At 28.5% G+C, this 26,094-nt stretch overlaps 1 protein-coding gene across 2 annotated transcripts in view; it reads left to right on the top strand.

Moving 5' to 3' along the window:
- The window catches only part of LOC108687595, a 26,871-nt gene extending 2,821 nt beyond the window's left edge, over positions 1-24,050 (top strand). The window contains exons 2-4 of one of the 2 annotated variants that reach the window (XM_018193446.1): positions 17,088-17,338; positions 21,704-21,945; positions 23,090-24,050. In XM_018193446.1, coding sequence (XP_018048935.1) covers positions 17,090-17,338; positions 21,704-21,945; positions 23,090-23,093 — 495 coding nt within the window. In that variant the 5' untranslated portion in view covers positions 17,088-17,089 and the 3' untranslated portion in view covers positions 23,094-24,050. Of the gene's footprint in view, positions 1-17,087; positions 17,339-21,703; positions 21,950-23,089 lie in introns of those variants that run through there. The other variant, XM_018193447.1, reaches the window with a different exon arrangement.
- Positions 24,051-26,094: the final 2,044 nt, after the last annotated feature.

Consider the following 26,094-nt stretch of genomic DNA (forward strand, 5'->3'; position numbering starts at 1 on the left):
AATATATTATTATTATAAAAATTACGTATATACATTTATATTAATTATATAGGATACATAAATTGAAAAATTCTTTCTTTTAAAAATTTTTTCTTTTTTCATGAAAATAAAAATAATTTATTTAAATGTATAATAAATACTTTCCGCTGTATTTACTTTAAATTTATCTTTTATATGTTTGTGTCTTTCTAATTATTTTTATACATAGTTAAACACCATAAAAATATTATTGCTAAAATATTGTAATACAATAATAGAATTTTTATTGAAATTTAAATTGCTTTCAACAATTTGATTAAAATTATATCTAATTTTTTTAGTTCTGTTTCTCACTTGCAAATAAGCTGTTCAACTTGTTAATTGAATAATCATGCGAAAACGTTTATCAATGTATATCTGGCTCTATTTCAATTCATTAGATCATTGTTAGACAGACATTGTGTGTGGTGTATTACGACATGATCGCAGATGTACCTTAAAATTTAAAAAACGGATTTACGTTCACGAACTACGTATTTGTTATCTCCTTATCATTCAATTTATGCTTCGCAGGTGCAACACTTGAATTATGAACGTGTATATCGTTTCAAGTATATGTGAAAAATATCTGCGTATATTTCATATTATCTTGGAAAAGTTAAACACTGCATTTATTTTCGTGCAACGTTACTAATGCGTCGTAATATGCAGATATTTTGATTTCTGCAAATATTTTTTTACTGTATATGGGTAATATGGGTATTATGTACATATATTTGCATACTGCTTATGATATAATTTTATCTATGAACCGATGAAATAAAATATAATTTATGAATTTTTAATGAATATATTTCATTTTGTATTCTATAAAATTACAAACAAAGTTTATGTCTTAAGTTAATAGAATTTAATTAAATCAATACAAACTATGATTTATTGTTAAGTCAAGTTAAAGATTAATATAAAAAATATTAATATAAAATAAAGAATATAATATTGAATGAAATTAAATTCTTAATGTGCATGTGTGTGTGAAACATTAATTTTTTAATTTAATTAAATTTATAATATATTCTTCAATTATTAAATTAAATTTAATAAGAAAAAGTTATACTCTTTAAGAATTAAAAAAAGTTTTCTAAAATTTTTAATAAGAGAAATTTAAATTTTCTCTTCTTTCATACATTTTCCTTAAATCAACTATTCCTGAAAGTGATCTTTTTAACAATCTTTTTTTTTATATATACATTTTTATCTTTTCCATTATTTCTTTATACGTTTTTTATTTTTTATAGTCATTCAGTCTATCTTTCTTGAAAGATATGACTAATGATAATTTCACAAGAAAATGGACTGAAAAGATTTATTATTATAATATAAATGTTTGTGTTGAGTCTATAAAAGCGAGATATAATGCATGCTATATCAGTGACACAGTATATCATGAACGTATTATTGCATCTCTTCTTCGTCGAATTTTTGCAGACATGGTCAGTTTTCACGCGGTGCTAAACACGTAGAACGTGATAAAAACTCCTTACCGCGATAATATGAGTACCAGTACATTGAAGAGTATTTTGTAATTATTTTTTTGCCTCAAGAAAGAAAGTTTAAAGTTTCATCCGCAAAAATAAATCTATAAGTAATAATATTTGGTTAATCGAATTTAAAAAACATTTATATATGTATATAAATATTATATACACAATTTTTTTTAATTTATCCTGAAAAATATTATTATGTAATTATAATACAATATTTTAAAGATTTTTACCATGCATTTCAGTAAAATTAATTTATATTATAGTTTTATTACTGAATGAGAGAGATTTACTAAAATATAAAATTTTTTGAAATATAATGTTGTTCCACGACTACCATATTTTCAAAGTAAACTTTAAAAAAAAATGCTCTCCGTGTATATTAAAAATTTTTTAGAAATTATAAACATATAAAGTATAATATTAAATATAAAAATATACATAAAGAATTAGAAAGTATATTCTCTCATTGATGTACCTAATATTTTATACCAAAATAATTTTTAAGAAATGAAATTATCAGCTGTATCTCATCTACAATGTTTTTCTTTTTTATCTGTGAATTTCTCTAATCTTTATATTATTATCTCATTATTTACAAGAATAACAAACGATTTTTTATATACGTAAAATGGAGGCAAAAATGAGAAGCACGTAGATCATATTATTGTAGGTAGAATCGACTGTGTCGGAGGAATTACGCGAATACAGACATGAGACACAACAGTAAATAATGTCATTGTTGCTGATATTTTTCACCCGTCTTCGCGCGACAGCTTCATATTATACTTATAAAGTCGTTTATTGCTACCGTCTATTGCTACCGTGTGCAAGGTGCGAAACCAGGTTAAGGTTAAAATATGTAAGCGACGGGGGTAACTATATAACTATCACACTATCGTCGTGTAAGCCGTTGACGTAAGAATCGTGAGCGGCCGTTTTCTGACCGTTTCACGGAGGGGTCCGACACGAATGCGAGGTTCCAACGCATGCATGTGTAAATATAGAAGATATTTGTCACGCACGCGTGCGGTCTGGTGGAGACCGTTCGATAAAATGTAAAATGCACGAAAGCACAGACGGATCGATTCACTAACAGCCGGGAAGTATGTATGACTGTATGTGCAATATGTTCAGCTGACTTCTTGGACATGGTAAAAAATGTATCAATGAATGTTTCTTTTAAATGGTCAACATTGATGTACTCGTTTTTACGTAAAATATTTCGTGTTGCGCGCAACAGTTATTGACCCGAATTAAATACCTCCCGAATTAGCCGAAACTATACAATATATACTGTTGCAATATATACTGTATTATTATACATATTATAATAGTTCCGAATAAAAAAATAAAATTTTGACTATTATTATTCTCTATACTATATAATTTTTCTCTGCTTTTATATTATTATTACTATCTCTACTTATATTTCTTCGCTTATAATACTTTGCCTTCATATTATTTTCTATTTATTATTTTCTCTTTTATTTTCTCGTTGCTGTCATTATTTTACATTTGCACGATCGTACATAGGATGGCAATACTGGAATAAACAATAGATTTAAATTAAAATATAAATTTTTTTACTATTACTACTATATATACATGTAAAATGTAGAATTGGTTTTGTTATCATAGATATAATTTTATTGTGTCGACTATACGCTACAAATAATTAGATATGCACGTTATCATAATATATCATAGATTCATGACAGATATTTACGTTCACTTCAAATGTACGTAAATATTGTGGTGGTACGAATGGATGAATATGTAAGATGCTATTTTAGAAATAAATGAATTTTTTCTTCTGTGCGTGGGATAAGTTTAAGAATAAAAATATTTAAACAAATAATATCATACTAAACATTTGTTAACATTAGTTAACAAACATATTATTGCATATACTTGAAATATTACACATATAATACCACACATTTAAATTAAATAAAGCCTTTTAGAGTTGACACAGATTGTTAGTATGTAAATATATATATTTTATTTAAAAGTTAACATATAAATGTTTTGATCCTGTTTTGGATCCTTTTTCAACATGTTCTAATAATTAAATATTACAATAAAGAAGAATAATCTAAATTGGAATCGTCAGAAGTATAATTCTAAGATGAGTTATATGATCATACGCTGAATTAAGTTGGTCAATTTTTTACATCTTGTCAATAATTATTCATTAAATTCCAATTAACTGAATAAATAAATAATAATCAAATTATGAATCTATGGTTGAATTCAATGTTATATGAAATGTATATTTATATGAATAATGAACAAGTCGAACAACGCATATTCATTTTTACATATTCATCAAACTGTCTCCGATTTATTGCATCATACAATAGATTGAATTGTACGTCCATGTTGTTAACATCGTTTAAATATTAATTATCAATATTTCATGTAAATTTTATTCTATTCTTTATTTAGTAAATTTTAAATTAAGATCTATCAATTTTTATTTTAAATCACAATCTATTTTATGATGCAATAAATTAGACAGTTTGATGAATATGTATAATAAAAAGCGTTGCTCCACCTATTCATTATGTTTTTTATTATAATATTTAATTATTAGAATATACTGAAGAGGATCCAAAATAGGATCGAAATATTGTATATTTATATGTTAATTTTTTAAATAAAATATATATATTTACATACTAATAACTGTGTTGAACTCTAAAAGGCTTTATTTAATTTATTGATTTATTCATTAGAGCCTATTCGTACCACATATGTCATTGTCAACGTTGTGCAGAAAAAATATGGAATATTTATTTTTTTATAACAAATATTAATATTCTTGAAATTTTATTAAGATAACATCAATTTAAATAGAGAATTATAATACAACAAACACACGAAAATTGTCCATAATCAATTCAAGCTATAAATAAAGTGTTTAGAGCTAGAAATAAAAATTTTTTGCAAAATTTCATTAGCTTAGCGAGTAATTTTTTATGTACTCGATTTCTATTTTAGTCGATGTGTAATAATTTTTATATTTAACTTGATTATCAAGATAAATCACGCAAAATATGTCAATACAAATTTACCACGTTTACCAATAATTAGTACAATCATAATGTTATTTATCGTCGTTTGTCCAATAGCGTCTTTTATGATCACCGGTGTGTCAAGAAAAGAATTTAAAAAAGAATAAAATATTAATTGCGTTGTCAGCAAACTTTTATCACGTCTTTTAACTTTCGGATTACTAAGTAATAATCCATAAAAGCGGGAATAAGATGAGATCTATCATCTTAATTTATATCAACATACTTAAGCACTCTCCTTCTAATTTATTTCTCCTTCTAATTTATTACGTAAAACAAATTTAGATATTGCATAATTTTTGTTGAATTGATACAATGATGAAAATCTGTTAGAGATTATATTGAAATCCAATATATCATCCAAAATTTATCTTTTTATAACATACATTTATTGATATATTTATTGATATATTTTTAATAAACAGTTAATCGTTCAACTAATTGTTTTTCCTGTTCTGAAAGGAAAAATTTCATCAACTGGTTTACGATAAAGATAGTATGTAAGTAAAACAGAGATGTGAAGTGCGAGACAAAATCTATTTGATCGTTGCGTGTCGATTTCTACTATGAAAACGTCCTTGAACTTATGTCTATATATATCAAGGAAAAATTGATTAGGATCTCTTAAAAATTATAGTCATATAATATATATTGTATATCTCAAAAGATCAGTAAAAAGATAAAAAGTCAATATAAATTAGTAAAATTTGATTAATAGAACATACATACTCCTTTTAAATTCAATAAATATAAGAACATTATATACATGATCAGTGTGCGCGCGCGTCACGTAACTTTATTCCATTCTTAGAAGTAATTTTTACGTTTACGGTGAATTGAATGAACATTACGATGAACATTAATATTGGTATCGCAATATTGCGATCGAATTATTATTAAACCACATAATCAAATATCTGTTTTAATACAAAACAATTTCTTTATTATTCCTAAATTTTATTATTCTTAAATTTTTTAAAAGTTTTTAAAATTTTTGTTATTGAGTATCTCGCAGTAATGTAACATCAAGTTAAAAATATCTAGGAAACATTTCATTACCTGTTTATATGCTTTGTAATTTCAATATTAATTTCCTCAAAAGTCTTTTATCTTTTCGGTTTCATACAATTCAAGAAATTAACATAATAATGTTTCCTAATTTTATTACTTCTGTACTTATTAAATATTCCTCGATGATTTTGGAATATTCTGCATATCCTAACTAGATATATGTATATGATGTATTATATGGTTAAAAATCGGTGTATGGAAGAATGAAAATTACTTACAAAACGCTTAATATATACTCAACGATTTTATTATTATTGTAACAAAACCGAAAGACAGCAATCAAATTTGCTCTATTGTGAATCCCTTTTTTGCAGTGGCGCAATCTCTGATACATGATCTCCATCCATAGCTTACGGCAGATTAAACAAAATATGGCACATCTACATCAGAACACCTTGTGTTTAACCAATATCCTGCACTTCATTGAACGTAGTCTAGTCTCTTGAAGAGGTTCGTAGTACAAGTTATGTCCTTGGACGTCGCTTCTCGAGTATGTATGTAAATTGGAATTAATTTCGCGGCATCATTGCGTTGGTTTGTGCACGCATACGGAGTCTGTCCGACACATGTGTATATCTCTGTCGATATAACATGTAAAATATGTAAAAAAAACTGCGCATCGTCGTGTTGAGATTTTTACAGCTTTCTTCTCGCATATTTAGGTGAACTTGGATGATGATCATGTAGCGATAACATTTCATAAATAAAACTTTATCTTTACGATTTTGGTGACGCGCTCAGAAACGGATCGTATAATCGTACGTCGCTCAGAATTGAACGATCTCTCACTCTCTATTATATTCGTGTCGCCTTATATACTGCTGCCTGTGACGCGATATGTTAGTCGCCTGGAAAATTTGCTAGTTGAAAGACAACGTCTATATTATTGGCAATACTACTCCCGACACCCAACACCATGGACGAGTCCAGCGGTAAACTAATTACAGTATGTTATATATTAATTAAACTTGCAGCGTAGTGTTTCTAAGATTGGCAACTCTAAGGTGCAGTAAAAGAAAAATCGAACATTTTTTTCTTCACTTCAAGGAATGACATTGAATCAAGTTATTTAATAAACGATAAAGAGGTAGTGTAGTTGTATTAATATTTGCATGCAATTAATTTTTAATTAAAATTAATTCACTAGAACAGTTCTCAATATTAATATCGTTAACGTTAATATATTTAAAATGGAATTAACCGTTGCAATATGTGCAATGTAGTACATGATAATTGTAATGTTTTTTAGAGCATGTCGCTTATAGAAATAGACTTTCGCAATTTTACTTTCGCGATGTAAAAGCGGAATCAGCGCTTTTTATAATTACATCGATAACAATGTTATTGTTAGTGGATTTATAATCATAACAATAACGATTTATTGCTGACGTACGGATGTGATGAATATCGATCGTCTCGTATTAAGCCATCACGGCTTATCTACATGTTATAATCATTTGCATATAGCCTACTTTGTAGATAATCGAAGAATATTTATAGTCATTCAACCAATAAATTATGTAAGAACAATAAGTTCAATTGATGAATTAAATTGAATAATTTATTAACTCGGCGATGAATTTGAATGAAATTCTATATTAGTAGCTACTATTTATGTCATTTATTATATTTTGCAATAGAATATATTATCATAATATTGTAAGTTATTAACGTGATTGAAATTTTTAACATTAAAATAATCAAGATTAAAAAATAAAAGATTAAAAAATTAACATTAAAAAATCCAGAATTGGCGTGTTGAAATAAAAATTTTTTCATTCGTTCCAAATGAAATGCATGCACTTTTAATTTATCACTATCAGTTATATTTTATTTATAAAGAGAGAGTTTAACTCTATTTCAACTTTTCCTATGTTGAGCAACTCATTTATATTGAGTTCAACTTGTCTATGTAGTTCAAGCTAACTAAATTTGAGTTATACCACGCATTCTATTTTGTCTTTTATTAACTGCGAATATCTTTATTGTGTCGTACATGTCAAGGGATAGTAATAAAACAGTAAATGTCTTTAAGACGAAAATATATCAGGGTGTATCCGCTTGCTAATTTTATTCGAGAATATTATTTATTATTCACTTAATTCTGATGTCACTGCTTGTCGTCCTTAATGTTCACAAGGGATGGATGAATAATAGAGTATATGAATAACCTACTTTCAAAGTGGCATGTTTTTCAAGATTTTCTCAACCTACAAACACTTTTCGTCAATATTATTGGCAAATATCATCTTAATAAAATTGCAATCCGAATTAATAAAATTTATTACAACATATCTTTCAAGGAAAAAGAGCGAATAGGAATTTTTTACAAATTATTTCCCAATTACTGCTATTAAACTCACAATTATGCAAATGATATCTTTTTATACAATAATAATAATAATAATAATAATAATAACAATAATAATTTTTCTTCTTTATGTATATAACTTTATATAATTTGAAAGATATATTAGAGAAAAGATATATTTATATATTAAATACAAAAAAATCGAGCTAAATAACATAGATAATTTCTGTTTTTGCTTTACTGTTAAAATCTTATTTGTGGAATTATTATAGTTAGATACATATATGTTATAATAACTATTTGACAATTATACATATTTATTAAGATTAAATAATAATTTTACATAGTTTGACAACTGAAACGGCATGTTCAATTAGGTATTATACGTATATTAAAATTTTAATAGCAGTACTGCCATCATATTTGTGACAGCTGTTGTACTAACATATCATTCATATTAAGCGAAACGATTCCCAACTTCACATTCACGAATGTCACTGCTTACAAATCAAGTGATTGATAGTGACGTGTGTTTTTGTCTCGCGATCTATTTTTAACAACGCCAAATCATGCAAAGTATTCTGCCCTATGTTACATCGCGCACATTTTTTTCATGTTACCGTCAAGGTTGGAAAATAACTCGTTAATTATAACGTTGTTATCGTTACAATTATTTTTTTTAAATAACAAACTGATAAAGATGATTCTTTTCTTATTTGTAACGTTAATAGTAACGCATTTATCCTTTTTGAGTAATGAATGAATTGAGTAGGAATGTAATCTTTAATTCTTATTGTTATTTTGTACACATGCTGTATATACTACAATATGTATGGAACGTCTAAATGAGTTTTAAAAGAAGAGTATTTAATCATGTTGTAATTAATTGCAATCAACCTAAATAGAACAATAAGTCACGATAAAATGATAATAAAATGATAATAAAATGAATCGTAAATAAATTAAAAGTGACATTTAGTAATCATTTTGGAGTGATCTTGACATCATCTTGACATCATAACTTGTATTCTGCTTGAGATCATAATCACTATAGATCCTGTATTGAACAAGTGAATGCCTCTCTAAAAAAAAAAATAATAATTAAAAAATTCGATAAAAAATAACAAAAAATTGTAATGATTCATTACTCTTTTAATAATAGTAAACACAATAGTAACACAATGCTTTTTAAAAACGTAATGAGTAAAGATAACAAGTTACTTTTATAAAGTAACTTTCCAAATCCTGCTATTAACCCCATATACACATATGATTCTCATATATTATTATTCTTTTTAAAAAATAATAATCCTTATATAAGATAAAAATGATCACTTTTGCTTCAACGTTCAACAACTCGGTGAAGAAAAATCGTATAGAACTTAATAAAAAAGGAAATTGAAGGTAAAGATTCACCCTTTCGATTGCCGTAAACTGCATTTTTGTATAAATTTTACTTTACGCCATAGATCTCCGTAAAGTTCGTAAAAATTTTTCAGATTTGACGAGTATCAATTTGTGTCCGTATATTTCCATAAAGAATCAGATTGAAATATTAATTACTGATTTCGAAAGTAGAGATTTCAAGCTTTCAACTGCTTTTTTGATTTTTTATTTGCGATAGTTTTTCACCGAGTTGTAGTGTTCTGAATATTGCGCAATTTTGAGCGTGTTCTAAAGTGTTTCTTATTTTTTGTTAAGTAGTATATTATATGAAAAATTAGCACAAAAAACATATTTTGATATAATTTAAAAATTTTATGTTAAATTCTTAAATTTATTCTTAAAATTTATGTTTTAAAACTATATTATTTTTATATTATTTGTTTTTTTATCTATAAATTGTGTTATTTTAACACAAGAGAGAACTAACACTGAGAAATAAATTTTAATGTAACACAAAATATTTAAATAACATAATCATATTATATTAAATTAAAATTCGGATATGTTAAAAATTCAACACAAAAATTTTAACAAGAATTCGTTTAACATAAATACAAAATGTTTTTTTACTGTATGGGGAGACCGGGACCGGTTGTCGACAATTTTTTTCGATTTATGATTTTTAGAAAAAAGTGAATGTCTGATTTTGAAATAATGACTATGTTCCGTTATTGTAAATACTGAAAATCTATAATGCACGTTACGTATACTACAGATTTCAGTACTATAGATTTCAGTACTAACAGTATAAATCGGAATACGGCCATTATACGTCACAATATATCTACATCTTTTAGGAATTAAAAAAATATTACGCTTGAATTTATCATATTGTAAAAATAAGTTATTTAATTTTAAACAAAGCTGCGAAAATGTAACAATTAATTTCATGTTCTGATTTGCAACAGCATATTTATTATGGACAACACGTCAAAAATACAATCTTTATTTTAATATCAATTTCATTTTAAGTTGCGTCCAACGTTTTGAAAAGTTTTATTTTTCGAGATCGTTTGAATGGATAACGAAGAAGAATGAAGAGGGTATTGAAGGATGCTTAGACCTTATCTTACGGGTATACGTCAAAGGCGAATCCTGAAAATCAAACTTTTTCCGCTCCGAATATAGGTCAACGTTATGAAGGGACTCTATTGCCCGTATTCATAGTCAGGCCTTATATTTAAGGCTTCCTTAAATTTATCTTCAGATACTCTACGAATTATTTTATTGGCTACTGATTTATCTAAAGATAAATTTAAGGAAGCCTTAAGTACAAAGTCTGACTATGAATATGGGCATAAAACACCTGTTTCTGATGAATAGTGCGAACGTCAGTTCAAATTTTGAGTCAAGGAACTTAATCCTTATAACTTGGCATCGCGGACCACATGCGATTTCTGAAAAGCGGTGAGAGTGAGTAATAGAATCTTATGATTCTAAAATAAATAGAAAGTGATGTAAGTCATATTAACAATATTCTAGTTTATTAACTAAATTATCTAGTGTATTACAATATTTTAATGAAAATGTATTTCTATGTGCAACGATTGCGTTTAATAATTATCATTTTAACTATTAGAGTAATTTAGTATTTATTTTTATAAACTAATTACAATGAGCGATTAACAAGGACTTGTGCATCATCAAACATAGTTAGTTATCTAAATTACTAATCACTAAAATTATTAAAATTAGTTTTGAGAGAGATTGAAGATTATACATTCTTTTTCTAGCTTAAGAAAATTAAATCAAAAAACGAGCGTGAATCTGTGTGTATATCGTGTATGCAAGTGAAGAGGCGATATACGGAAATTAGTTCAATTCAATTAATTATAAGGAAGGGGGAAGAGATCGAAAAAAACAACAAGGACTAAATATTGTAAGAAAAAGGAGGAGGTATTTGTTCCGTTGATTTCGAAATATTATTTAAATATTTAATAAGACCTTGACCTAAAGAATTATTTGCTCTCTTGAGATAGTTTAATTTTAGAGACAAATAAAATAATAATAATAAGAGATTTACAATTTTCTGCTGTCGTAATATTTATATCAGTATCAGAAACCGAAAAAATAGTGATGTTTATCCGATTGAAAAGATCACTCTAACAAACAGTTATATAAGCGTGAGTTTTGTAAATTTGTCGTTCTAGATTTTGTTCTCGTTCTTCCTCAATTTTTGCTCTCTTCTTCTCTGCTCTGTGCCTCGCGATATCGCAGTTTATATAGATATTTTTTTTGGAAGTGGTTCTTTGAAAGGATATATCTAATTGGGAAATCGAAGAATCAGGTTTGTAGGAGTTTTCTTCTTCTTGATATCATAGCAGTTTTAACTGGTCAATGGGAAGTTGCCCTTAAGTTAGCTCCACCCGTGCTGTAAATTTTGATTTGGTTTTATTCTTATTGGTGATAATATTAGATGTAAGAAAAAGTTCGTGGCGTTTTTTAAATGCCATCTAATGGGAAAAACGCCACGAACTTTTTCCCACACCTAATATTATATCATCTTCTTAAAGGATTTCAGGTTCACGCCCATTAATGAGTATTGTTACTGGAAGAGAATGGATTGTAAATTATCGATTTCTTTTCTTATCAGCGTTTGCTTAAGTCTTAAGTTACAAGTGAGAAAAATCTACATTTTATCGAACTGCTCTCACATTGAGCGATGAACAAATATTCCTGAATTTAGTTAATTGTGCTCCTTGGGAAGCAAGAAGTGTGAGTCATAATTTTGTTGAGTTTCCCAATATCGGAAGATGTCATTATTAAATTTGATCTTTTCTTAAGCCTTTGCATGGGATATTATCATCGGACGCGCGTGATATCGATGAGAAGATTCCCTAGAAATTTATCCAAGGAATTTAGCAGATCTTAATCAAGTTGGTTAATTTCGTTATCAGTTATTCGAGTTATTTCGTTATCAGATCCTGATAAGGTAAGTTCGGGACTTGATCAGTCATGTAACGCAACACAGTAGTCGAATCCTCATCCAGATAGCCTCATTGGGACCTGATAATGAAATAAGGTCAACCTAGCTAGGACCTGCTAAAACTGAATAAATTTACTGAATAAATTTTTAAGTCGGGAATTGTACAAATGCTATTAATTTAGCATCACATTCTAAAAGAAGCAAAAAACATATATTTCAGAAGTCCAGGAGGCATATTCTGAAGGAACTTTATAATCTCTAAGAGATTATTCAAATCGACTTGCATACGCCTTCTTATAGAACTTGTTTTCTTCTTACTCGTCCATCTTGTGGCGTAGCTGCATACTAGAAACGAGGTCAATCAAACCTAACGAAAATTTCTTAGTTATACCTTATTCAGAATTATTTTAAGTCAACCAAACCAGGTCCTTATAATATACAACTTTACAAAAGTCAATCATACTCAAACCTGATGAGGATTTTCTTAGATGTACCTTATTCAAGATTAACTTAAGTCAACCAAATCAGATCCTTATAACACATAAAGTTAACCTGACACAAATTCTAGTCGGGTTAAACATTTTGCCTTCTCTCGAGTATCCGCGCTATATCATTCTTATCATGGGAATCAGTTCGCGACCCTGCTTAGCATCTTGGTGGCAACGCGTAACAGCGCGATTTGATAATGATTATTCAACGATTTTCTTTTCCACAGTGCTCGAGAAGAGATTGAACGCCCGATTGATATTGCGTTGATACTATATAAATTTTATTTATTATATATTTATTATTTTTCGACTGAGAAAGTTTCCTCGAATTCATGTTATCGGAATTTGTTCGTGCCTTTTATTGATCGAATGTTTATGAGACGAAGGAATCGTGGAGTTCATTGGACGTAACATAAGAAGAAACAAAAACCTAGTGAGAGTTTGTTACGCCTTGGCAAGGGAATACAATATATTGGCGCTCCTTTCCCTTTCGAGAAAAATCTTTTCTACAATAATTACAAATTTACTGCAGTATAGAGATGCAAGATAAAAAATGTTTTCTAATCCATACATTTAAACATTAGTATATTAGAAAGTACAAATATTTTATTACTTTTAAAGTTATATATGTTTGAAAAAAGTTAAAATTTCATTTTTCTCGTTTTGACTACAGCGAATTCATAATTATATCATTCAGATTAATTTATGAGACCGCTTTATGTTCAATTGATAATAAAGCAAGATTGGTCAATCTTTCTTGATTCATCGAAGAATGAATAATTTATCAATTTAAGTTTACAAAAACGTTTAAGTTTACTAAAAGCGTTTGCAAGATATCACGGTCACTGGTAAAAAGCGTTTTACGATCGTGATTTTGGCACCCCTGCTGGTGCGCCCTTAGCAGTTTCGCCGAGCAACCTCTCTACACCTCTGATAAGAAATAGTAGTAATTATGGTATTAATACAAATAAAATAGTTATTTTCATCATAAAATACGTAATATGTTTTTGTATTGGGTTTCTATATGAAAAATGTGGTGTGTTTGTATATGAAAAACATATATCTATATGAAATAACATATTTGTAAGTACAATCTCTAAAAATGTGTCCATTTATATTAAAATTGATTGTCACCTAGAGCGTTATTCCTAATTAAAAATTGAATACAATTTTGTAATTTTCACAACGATTGACGAAATATTAATTTCAAAATATTGAATAAGCACGTCCGGCTGCCCAACTATTAACTATCATGAAAATTGCAAAATAGTAGAAGATTTTTTTTTATTCAATTTTTTATTAGGAATAGCATTATATAATTCGGCAATTGCTTACTCAGCAATCTATATACAATGTTCTTGGTGCACACCTTTTACACAACAAATTAATATCATATTAGCAATTTACTATCAAGAAAAGAGATTTTTTTGCTGATTGAGTTATAAGCAATATAATATATTATATGATGTATATGTGATAACAAATAGAAATCAACCTTAAACAATCTAGCTGGATTAAATGCTTGTATGATTTTGTGTGAATTTATATATTATGTATATAATCTTTTGAAACGCGCGCCGAAATGATTTTTCAATTTTGAAATGCTAACTCTACTAAACTACCGCAGTAATATCATGAGTTAAATTGACTAGCAATTTAATAATTTGCTTTTTCGCATCTTCGAACGATCTTAATAATGTTGAGTGACATATTAAAACCTGTAAATAATTAATTCTTATTGCGAAAAATATATATTATCTCTAGCCGGGACTCGAACCTGGAACTCTTGCTTTCTTAAGCTTTTAGACCACCGAGGCTAGTAGTGACATGAGTTATAAGCATTTTAACAATCAACGTCGTACAACAATCATCCCGATTTCCTCTATACTTAAAATTAAATAAATATTTAGCGTATTCCACGTGTCAGGGATTTACCTAAAAATAAACTGTTTCTAATTTTTGAAATGATTATGAAAACATGTTAATAAGAAATAAATTCAATAATAGAGCAGGTAAGAGACTAAACAACAAATATTTTTTTATATGTTAAAAAATAAAATCATTATATTCTAATCAATTAAATTAAATTACGATATTACATATTTCGGCTTTTCAATTAGGCTCTTCTCAGATATAAAACGTAAAAGATACTAAACGTAAAAAAAGATGTTACCACTATTAACACTGTTATAATCAAACAGTATTAATAGACATGGAATACATTATAAACATATCGTGAGACCAGTTAAACGTTGCATAAAGGAATGGAAATTGCTCGCTAAAAGATTGGAAAACCGATTGAAAAGAATTTCTTGATGTTCTAATAAAATTATAAATTTCATTATCATAAAATAATTATAATAAAATAAAAAGCAAGCAAATACATACCTTGGTAAAACACTTACCAATATGTCCAATATATTAATACAATTCAATGATATGATACTCGTCAAAATTCCATTAGTCAATGTGATAATAAATAATATATAGCCATAATCAGAAAGTAAAATCAACAGAATCATAAATTATGTAAAAATTGAATTTTTCAATAAATAAAATATGAAGAAATTAAATATGAAGAAGATTAAATTAAATATGAAGAAATCAGTCCAGGACTAAAATTAAAAATGTATAACATGTAACATCATATTTTAATTATAATTGATTAGAATAATTTTATTTTTTATATCTCAGAGTTCTACAGTATTAAGACCCATTTGATATCGACAAATTTTATAATTACCTGTAGTACTCAATTTTTTTTAATTTTTTGGATGATCTAACGTTAATCAGTTGTAAAAAGAAAATGAAGCATGTATACATTTTATATTGATTTCACTGTATCAATCTATTGTAAATTTGAGAAGAAGTTCACAGTATAATAAACTTCATACGATTATTGTATGACTTCTGGAATCGATTAACATCAAGTTTCGATGTGAAGTTTGAATCCAGACTATATCTTGCCATTATTCTTCTTGCCAACATGCGAGTACAACATGCATTTTTTATATTTTAATTTTTGAACATCTTGCATAATTACCGATAACATTTTTTAATTTATTTTTTAACATTGAAAATAATCCAATAGAAATCGAAAGACGTCTATGAATTTTTAGATTGTTTATAATAATATTGTACTCACATAGTAGTTCTTAGCTCTATTTTACATTGTTTAATTTATTTAATTATTTGAATCGTTATTATTTATTGAATTTTATTTTTTAACATATAAAAAAATATTTGTAGTTTAGATTCTCTACATGCCCTTATTGTGTTTATTTCTTACTAATATCAAAAATCTTTTTTTATTATTATTAATAAAGATATTGAAATATATTAATATTGTATAAGAGTATAAGATTGAAGGTCAAAACAACAAGTTACGACACCCAAGTGTCTTACATCTAAGATACTGGTCATTTTAAGAAATTTTTCTTTTTTTTATATTTATAATAAGTTAAAATTACAAAATATACGAAATTTGTATAATCATATCAATTAATTTAGAATTTTCCTGTTTTTCCACTGAATTTTCCACTTTTAGATATATGTCTTTTAAAAATCTAAAAAAATTCTTAAAAATACTTTAATATATATAATATATAGTACCACGAAGGAAATTTTTGGATAGTAATGGGATTCACTTGTAAACAAATATTTTTCCAAAACATTTAATGAATTTTAACCCAATCGCTATAAAATAAATTGATTTTTTAAAATTTTTTCCTTTAATTTTTTAATGTATTAGTAATCAAGTATTTGTCATAACTATCGTAAAAAATTTAACTTTGAAAAATTAATATTTTTATTCGAAAGTACAAGAAATAAAAAATTCATGTTTATAAAAAATGTGTATACATATTTTGTATTTGTAATTTTAGCTGTATTTTATATTTTGTAATTTTAGCTGCAACAAAAAAGAAAAATTTCTTAAAACGATTATCTTTAATATTTTAGATGCAAGATATATAATATCCACTTAATTATTTTTTTATCTTCAATCTTATAATATGTGCACTAACATGTTTTCATGATTATTTTAAAAATAATTAATTTTTAGATGGATCCTGACACATGAAATGCATATATATTGTATTTAAAGTTTGACGAAGGAAGGGAGAGAGAGAGAGAGAGAGAGAGAGAGAGAGAGAGAGAATAAAAAAAAGACCTTTTATTATATTCGATTTATCGGATGATATACACTACTAAAATGTTTTAAAAAGACATTCCATGTTTTAGCTATGTCTTTGGAGGAATCACGGAGATCACAACGTCCGTATCGATACGGGATGGTCTTGTTGTGCGTCGGAGCTCTCATCAACTGGTTGGGTTTAGCAGAGAATTATGTTGAACCAGTGCGTTACGTCGGTGTCGCCTGCATAGTTGCTGGAGCTTTACTCATTTGCGCCGCAATGTGCTGTTGGCTACACGCACCGCCAACTAGGACGAGCACGCATACGCAACATACGAACCATCCGATTACGGCACAGGTAATTCCCAGACTGTCAATCTGGCGAATATATTTGCTCCATCAAACAAAATTGTCGTTTAGTTCGAATTGAACTTGGAAGAAAGAATTAACTTCAAAGAAGGAATTAAAATTATGGGTGCTATGACTCATGTCAACGCAAATCAATATTACTGGTTTTCTGATAATCATTACTTTTTTTTATAACTTTGCCTTCATTAATCATCGTTATCACACAAAAACGTGTTTCATATGCACTTTTAAAATGCGAGCAACAATTATTATTATTAGCTCCTTATATTCTACAAATGTCACGTAATCCTATCGAGTAAACATCGATCAAAAGTTGTAACACGTTTTACAGTTTACTACAATTATTAAGCTTATAAAAATTAAAAAAAGATAACAAAAAATGTAACAATAGTACATTGTAATTTAAATATTCTAAATTTCTTTTCTAATTAAATTCACTTCTTGAACCATGTTTAATCTTAATAATATTAAATTATATTATTAAATATTATAAAATTATTGAAATATCTAAGTGTTATCTATTTTCTTACGTAACATATTTGTGCCATTAAAAAAAGAATTAAATTAGATTCAAAGTTTTAAAAGTTCTAAAATTTTAATATTATATTTCTTATATATAAATGTATATCTTACATATAAATATCTTTAGTCTTATCTTTATTTGTTGTTATTTATTAATTATTTCTTTATTAATTACATTAATTTTATTCTTAATGCAAATTATATTTTGTAATAAGACACACATTTCGGATATTTATACTAACATAATTTCGCCAGACATTCTTACATCGCTACTATTGTGATAATAAATGTCTATCATACATAATAAATCTCTTTAGGCCAGATATGAAAAGATGCAGGTCGCTGCCGTCGGTGCGGTTGAAGGCCCCTGAGATTAAAACGTTTTTAGATCGATTCGGGTCAACCCCCTATTATAGACCACAAAGAACGCGTATTATCTATAGATATACCGTAGCCTAGCAGTAAGCCGCAATTACCAGTGACGATGGACAGAATAAGAAAAAGCTTAATAATATACCTACGATCTATATTTCATATTTTTTTCCTCTGTCGAACGGTACCTAGCGAGAACGAGAGATATGAAAAAAAAGAAAACATAAAGATAAAAAGAGTACACACTTTCATATATCAGATAATACATCATTAAATGGTGTTTATAAATCATTTAAATGTTGGGTAAACACGCTCTGTGTTCGTCGTATGTTTCCAGGTAAAACATGTGTCTGGATGTTTGCGGACATTGTAAAAATTTCAAGCGACAGAAGCGCTTTGATCGCGAGACTTGTAAGACTCGTGTCATCTATGGAATGGCGTGAAGTCACGATTGCATCATGTTATTATCATTTCCTCCTTTCGATTTCGAATGACGAAAATATTACTAACGATTCCACGGATACCTTTGATTTTCCTTGAAACCAGTAATATCCTCCTTTGTAAGAGATTAGTGTTATTGTCAGTATATATAACTGATGATTCATACTCTTTTTTTTTCTATTACGATATCTATTCAATGTATTGTTATCAGCGCACCTAATCAGCATTTATCTATTATTATTAGAAACAATTTTAACACATCGTAAGAGACAATTTGAAAGTATTGTATAGTCAGCCCATTAGCATTCTTTTAGTACAAACACAATAATATCTAATATTGACAATAATTAATATTTACCTAATAAGATATAATTGGATCGTATATTATAAATTTTTGTTTTTCTCTCTTTTATTATGAAATATATATTTTAGTTTTCTTCCCTCCTTCTTACTTTTCTAGCCAGTATTTTAAATCTGTAAGACATTTTTTTTCTGTGGAATTATCGGCGAATATTCTCTATGTAAAATAAACGACCTGTCCATTTTCAAATGTTTGCCTGTCCGTTCTTTATGCTTCGTTACATTGTATATGCAAAAAAGATATAGTGCACGTCGGCAAAGGAGGTCGTGGTAGAGTCTCTAATGTCGATTGCTACTAGAAGGATATTCACCCGGAAACATGTATCAAGCTATATTTATCATTATTTGTCCTTGGACATATATATTGTATAAATTTGGTTAAAATTCATAAAATTTTGTCTACAATTATATTTTTATTTCTTTCTTTTGCAATCTGAGCCTTTTTTGTTCAATCCAAATTTTTTACTATTCTACTAGATTTTCAAAAAATGTGAAAAAATTCAAGGTTATTTCAATATCTGCATTACATTATCAAATAATTTTTTAAATCAAATGATAAAACCTTTAATTAATAAAAGTTAAAATTTGAGGGGAAAAATGGAGGATGAAATTTAAAAACAAAATTTTATTTGTGCCAAAAAAAAGCTCAGACGGAAGATTAAATTGACAATCTAAAATAAATTTCATATCGAAACGCTGCATCGCGTATTATAAAAAATATTTGCTGTCAATTACGCAACTTTAAATTAAATCTTAACACATGTTTACTTCTTGGTTGTATATTGAGGAACGTACAAGGCATCGAATTATTACATTGTCTCGATTTTATTCATGGCATTACCACGCAATTCTATCTATTCTTACTAATTATTAAGTCGAGTGTTTCCCAAATCGAGAAAATCGTTTCTCCGTATCACAGCAATATCATTCGATCCTTAGAAATTTATTTAAATCATGCGTAATTAATTTTCTCGTGTAAGCTTGATAACCTCTGAGACAACGACTTATCATGACATTGCTTTTGGAAAAGGAAATGTGATATTAGAAAAATGTTTTATTTAAATTTGATCATTGAAAAACGTGATGCAATTGCAATTTTCTGCTCTTTCAACGGTGAGTGACGTCAATAAATTGAGAAATTCTTCATGTAAATTTAAGGAAATTATTGATTGCTTGACGTACTTTAATTGCAAGTCAATTGATTTTTTAACAATCATATAATGACCACAATGGCATCAAATGTATTTGAAAATTTTTCGCGTAAATTTGAAAATTATTAATTGCTCGACACAGTTCAATTGATTATTGGATAAAATATTTGCAACGAAATTAATTTTGTCCATCTCTTACGTGAGACGCAGACATGCTACAATGACCTCAATTATATCATCCAACATTATTTTCTCGCGATTCGATTATCATGACTCGATGTATTTATACATTGAGGTGACGTATCGGCAGAGAAACGTCATCTTCATGTCTGATATGTCCAAATATAAACAGCGTGGAATGTTGTTTCTTCGAATTTTCGAGGTCACATTCGCGCCTACAGTTCAGAGATAATCAAGTACATTTTAGCAGAATAGAATTTCGTGCTGTCGCAAAAGAGGGGATCTTGGGGTCATAGCCGTTCATCTCGCCGTTTCCATTTAGACTGATCATTATGCAATTTTCCAGCGAAGCTTTTTTTTACCACCGTAAATAGCCACGGCTATTCTCGTCGACCGCGCGCGCGCTCACGTCTCGTATTATACGTCACCCTATACGTATCTCGCGTGCGCCCTTTCGCGACTTACATTCAGCCAGCTATCTGTCATCAATACTTTCGAAGAATACCGAGAGAGCTAGTACATAGATATCTATAGACGACCTACGACGAATATAGCGCGATGTGCACTTCCGGGTGAATATCCTTATAATGCGGCAAGTAGAATATCGCGGAAACTATGAGGCCGGCACTGGCGGGTCGCGATCTGGATACTTTAAATAGACTCCGACGACGGTGTATTTCCACGATGATTAACTGTGCAACATATTTTTCTTTAAATAAATGTATTCGTTCGCTATCATTGGGGAATTTCAATTATAATTGCTTTATAAACCATAAAATTAAACTAAGAAATTTCTTAAGCAGAACAACAAGTGATAACGTCAAAATAACATTAAAATGAATCGGAAATGATTGAAAAATGACTTTTAATGGTCATTTTGTAGTCAATTATGATTTGTTGTTCTGCTTGGGTGAATTACTTAATTAAAGTATTTCTTTTATAATTTCTGAAACTATGTATGGAAAAGACAATAACAACATCTACAGAATATTTTCATCTCAATTACTTTATAAAATTTCCGAAGCTAATTGTATACATTAAATTATATATCAACATGTGCGCATCAGTTCTTAAATTAGAAGAAGACAGTTTTCCTTGAATAACAATCAAAGTAAGATTCAATTAAAATCTAGAACGCAATTATTATAACGAATGCTTCTAAAAATCCAATAATAAACGATTAAGATTAAAATAATTGACATAAATTCTTAAAGTTAAGTAAGAAACATTCAAATGCGAAAATAAGCAATGAAGCTATGCAATGCAAAGTTATGCAATTGAATTCTATGATACGCTGAAGTAACTCAACCGATCTTCTCCTTTTAAAGATCGATGACCCGATCCACGTGATTTCCATCGAGGAACCGCCTGGCGTGTCGAGGCAGAAACCACCGGATTACGAAGCGGTGACGGATGCACCACCGAGCTACGATGATGCTATCAAGCTAAATCCTAGTCAATTAATCAGGTTGAGCAATGGCAGCACGCCTCCATTATCCTCAGGACAAATTATTCCGACGACTATCAGTATCGTCTCACCAACGCTAACACCGCCACCACCATACGCGAGGTAAGAATACTCGTGAATCCTTCTGGTTGCATCCACGCCTTGAAACATGGATAACCAATGTTAACTTGCAATAAAAAAACATTATTGTATATACAATATAATATATTATAGGACCGTATATGTGTGATAACACAAACTATAAAAATCAAAATCTTAAACATCTAGCTGGATCTTAAATGTTTATATGATTCTTGTGTAAATTTATATACTAAATTTATATACGTATGTAATTCCCAAAAACGCTCGCTGAAATGATTTTTCGATCTTGAAAACGCTAACTCTACTAAACTACTGCAGTAATATCACGAGTTAAATTGACTAGCAATTTAACAAATTTTTTATGCTTATTCGCATCTTTGAAACGATCTTAATAATGTTGAACAACATATTAAAATCTGTAAATAATTAATGTTATTGGGAAAAATATTACCTCGGTCGAGAGTCGAACCCGGATCTCTTGCATTTTGTGCGATTATTATAAATCTTTATTTAATACATTTCTTTTCGAAATCAATAAAATTGATTAATCATTTATTTCATGTTACAAGTATTTCGTATTTTATTTTACCCGTAACTAGAATATTTAGATTTTGGTGATTTTAAGAATAATTTTAAAAGACAATATTTTCTGAAAAAAATTTCCAATGTGTATTTATATTTAAATTAGGAGTGATAAATTCTACTACTATTTTATTTACAAATAATCATATATCATAGATTAAGACCCAGTTTTATCAATATAAAATTAACTTTAATCTTGATTCAACTTACCGTTTTGATTTTTTCTAATTCTAAGAATTCTTAGAATTTTTGGAATTAGAAAATGCTAACGCTAGAAAAAGACAAAGATTAGAGTAAATTGAATTAGGATTGAAATCAATCTTATATTGATGGAACTTAAAAACACATAATTCAATTTCAAAAATTCAACAAAATAAAATTTCAGTGGTTCCCACATATTCTTTTAGTGGGAACAAAAAATGTTTCTGTTACGAGTTAATTATTCATTTTTATTTTGTAATTATACTAATTATACTCGATTGTGTAAAAAAATTATAATAATAAAATCTTTAATTAAATACGCAGAATACTTTTAAATTTGTAAGAAGAGCTAGTCTCTCGAACGAATTTCTTTTTGTTCCAGGTGAGATTAGAGTGTTGAAAATAGAGACCAATGAATACGCAGATTTTACGAATGGAGAATCGACATACACCGTTGTCAATTGCGAAGAGCGATCATGTCTGTGGACTGCGAAATAATACGATCATACGACAATTGTTTGCTCTTGTCGTTATGAGATGCATAATGTATACGTATAGCAAGATGTGCAAGATGTGAAGGAGAAAAAGTTGAACAATTCAAAAAACGCTCAATGTTTCCACGATCAAGAATTAAGAGAAGATCTCTTCATGATGCCTCAGATATATTTATCAATTGCTTAGATTATTATCTATTAAATACTGCGAATCCTGATAACACTGATATCGTTCAGTGCTTAGAATGATTAATTCTTCCTTTGTAACTACGTTACTGTATTTTTTATTATAATTCAGAAAAAAAACAAAGAATCGTTGAACAGACTTCGTTAATTATGGCAATATCCGAGTTTATTCAACGCGGCCTAAGACTTGCGGTTACTTTCAAATTATATCACGAATCCAAACTTCGCTTTATTATTTCTCGAAAGTCAAATGGATCTCTCATGGAATCTCGCGCTCATCTTAAAAAATTAAGAATATGCAAAGGTGATACGTAACGACGTACTGACACACAGTGCACAATTGCAAACATAGTCTATACGTATCGTACTTCTTTCAACGTAATCCAATAATCGCGTCTCAATGAGAATCTATCTGCGATGAATTATGTCATAGCGACCGCGATTTCTATCAACTGCGCTATTGCTCGGCCGTTCTGTAACCGCGAGAATGAAGTAACGACTTTTGACAGTCAGATGTTTCGTTCAGCTTGCGGTCGACTGTTCATTTAATTTAACGATTCCAGTCGCGCCTGATTGACGCCGATCTGCAGAAACGGTGGTCTCTTAAAGTCAATTGACGGAGCAAACACATGTTTTCTAGAATATGTATTTTTAATTCATCCCATTATGATCGGAGTTATTTCGGAAGTGATGTGAAAAAAAAATTGACGGAATCACGTAAAATAAGTAAATCGCATCGATTTATCCCTACATAATATAATATAATATTTAAAATTCATCGTGTTCCAATATTGATCCACGTCACTTTCGAAATAAGCAACTCAACTATTCACTATTAAGTCCACGTGACTTTTTATATATATACGATGGGAAATGTTCGCGATAGATTTTCTCACTCCGGGACACTGTCGGGATCGCAATGCGCGTTTGAATAGAGGTTCGCGTCCCACGATGATTCGGAGAGGAATCATAGTAATAGAGCATTTAGCGCGTTGCAAACTCAGCTGCGCGTAATTTACTGAAGAATGATCTTCTGCCATATCTCAGTGTCTGTCTATTTAAATACGCACACACGCGCACAGCACACTCATGCGAAAGCCGTTCGCACGTCCATTTTATTGTGATATATACTATTATACATATACATACGTGTAGATATAATTATGATGCAACACTGTCGAATGCAATGGCGATGCTTGTAAAATAAGACTTTTTTTATATCGAAAATGCAAATACAAAATACGAAATTTTTCTACGGCAAGTTTCTTCTTATTGTTCTCTTGTTCTCATGTGTCCACCTTTTATATCATTATTTCCTGCTAAATGTCATATCGTGTAGAAGATCGCGTATTATTTATCTATCTTGCTTACATCATCTTCCATTTAATATCAGCATACAAAGTTATAAAATTAAAGCTCTGATAGATAGCCACTTCCGTTTTTAAATTAGCTCTTCTTTTTCTATCTCGTATATATCATATAATATATCGTGCTTCTTATGAATATTATGAGGCATTAAAAATATTTCATATAAATATAATGTGAAAGGAGAAATAATTCGTATTCATCGATAAATACCCTTTATTCAATCGGAGTAACATTTATACTTACTTAAAGCATGTTATTGAACTTATATACCTGTAGATTTTTATTAACGGCAACAATCATAATCGTAATAGTGACGAAAACATAACGATAATAGTGATAATAAATTGGTAGTAATAATAATAATAATAATAATAAAATAATATTGATAATAATAGCAATAATAACAATAGTACTCAAGACTAGTACATGATGTACCATAATGAATATTGCAGACTTAATATTAATTGCGATGCAACAGAATTGAAATTAGGTATTCTGTTGCAAAGTCAAAATGTAACTGTTGATTATTATCTGTTTTTCACCCTCATTCTTATCTCCTTTTTTTACATGCCAATTGCGCTAACTCGAAATAAGAAAAGAAATATTTTAGTACGACAGTGACAATGTAATTATAATGACAATGATAGTGACAAGAATAATTATAACGTCGAGATTATTCGTAATTGTCGGTCGACTATCGCTATCTGTAATTTGTTATTACTCTCACTACACGGTGGTTGGTTAAAGTATATTTACTTCTTCTGCACGCGGCTTCTTACATCTCAGACAAACAATTAATTTTTCCTTCTCTTTATATACATTATCTGATACATATAATAGCGAACATAATATAATTTTAACATAATGCAACTTCATATCGGCAAAATCACTGATTGTACGATCGACATGTTTGCTATTTTACGATTCATATCTTATGAATTTACAATCTTTCCAACTCGTTCCCAATTCATATATGATTACAATTTGAAGAGAGATAATAAGAATATTAAAATTAAATTATTTAAACATTTATGATATATTGAGAACGTTTTTCTTGGCAGTACAATTAATGTTAATAAATGTAATGAATACATCAATGTATTGTATGATACATAATGATCTATAAACGTCTCATTAACAAATTCTTCCTTTTAATTATATCTATATTTATATTTTAATAAATTCATAGTTGAATTATATGTTTCCATTTTGTTTTCAGGCATTATATTGTCAAAATAATAAAAGTTTCTTGCATGTCGATCGATCGATTTACATGTAAGTGTAAAAGGTCAACCAGCGAAAACCAAAATTCTGGCATGTTCTATAGTAATAATAACAC

This window comes from Atta colombica, unplaced genomic scaffold (assembly GCF_001594045.1).
Source record: "Atta colombica isolate Treedump-2 unplaced genomic scaffold, Acol1.0 scaffold21, whole genome shotgun sequence".
Taxonomy (NCBI): Eukaryota; Metazoa; Arthropoda; class Insecta; order Hymenoptera; family Formicidae; genus Atta; species Atta colombica.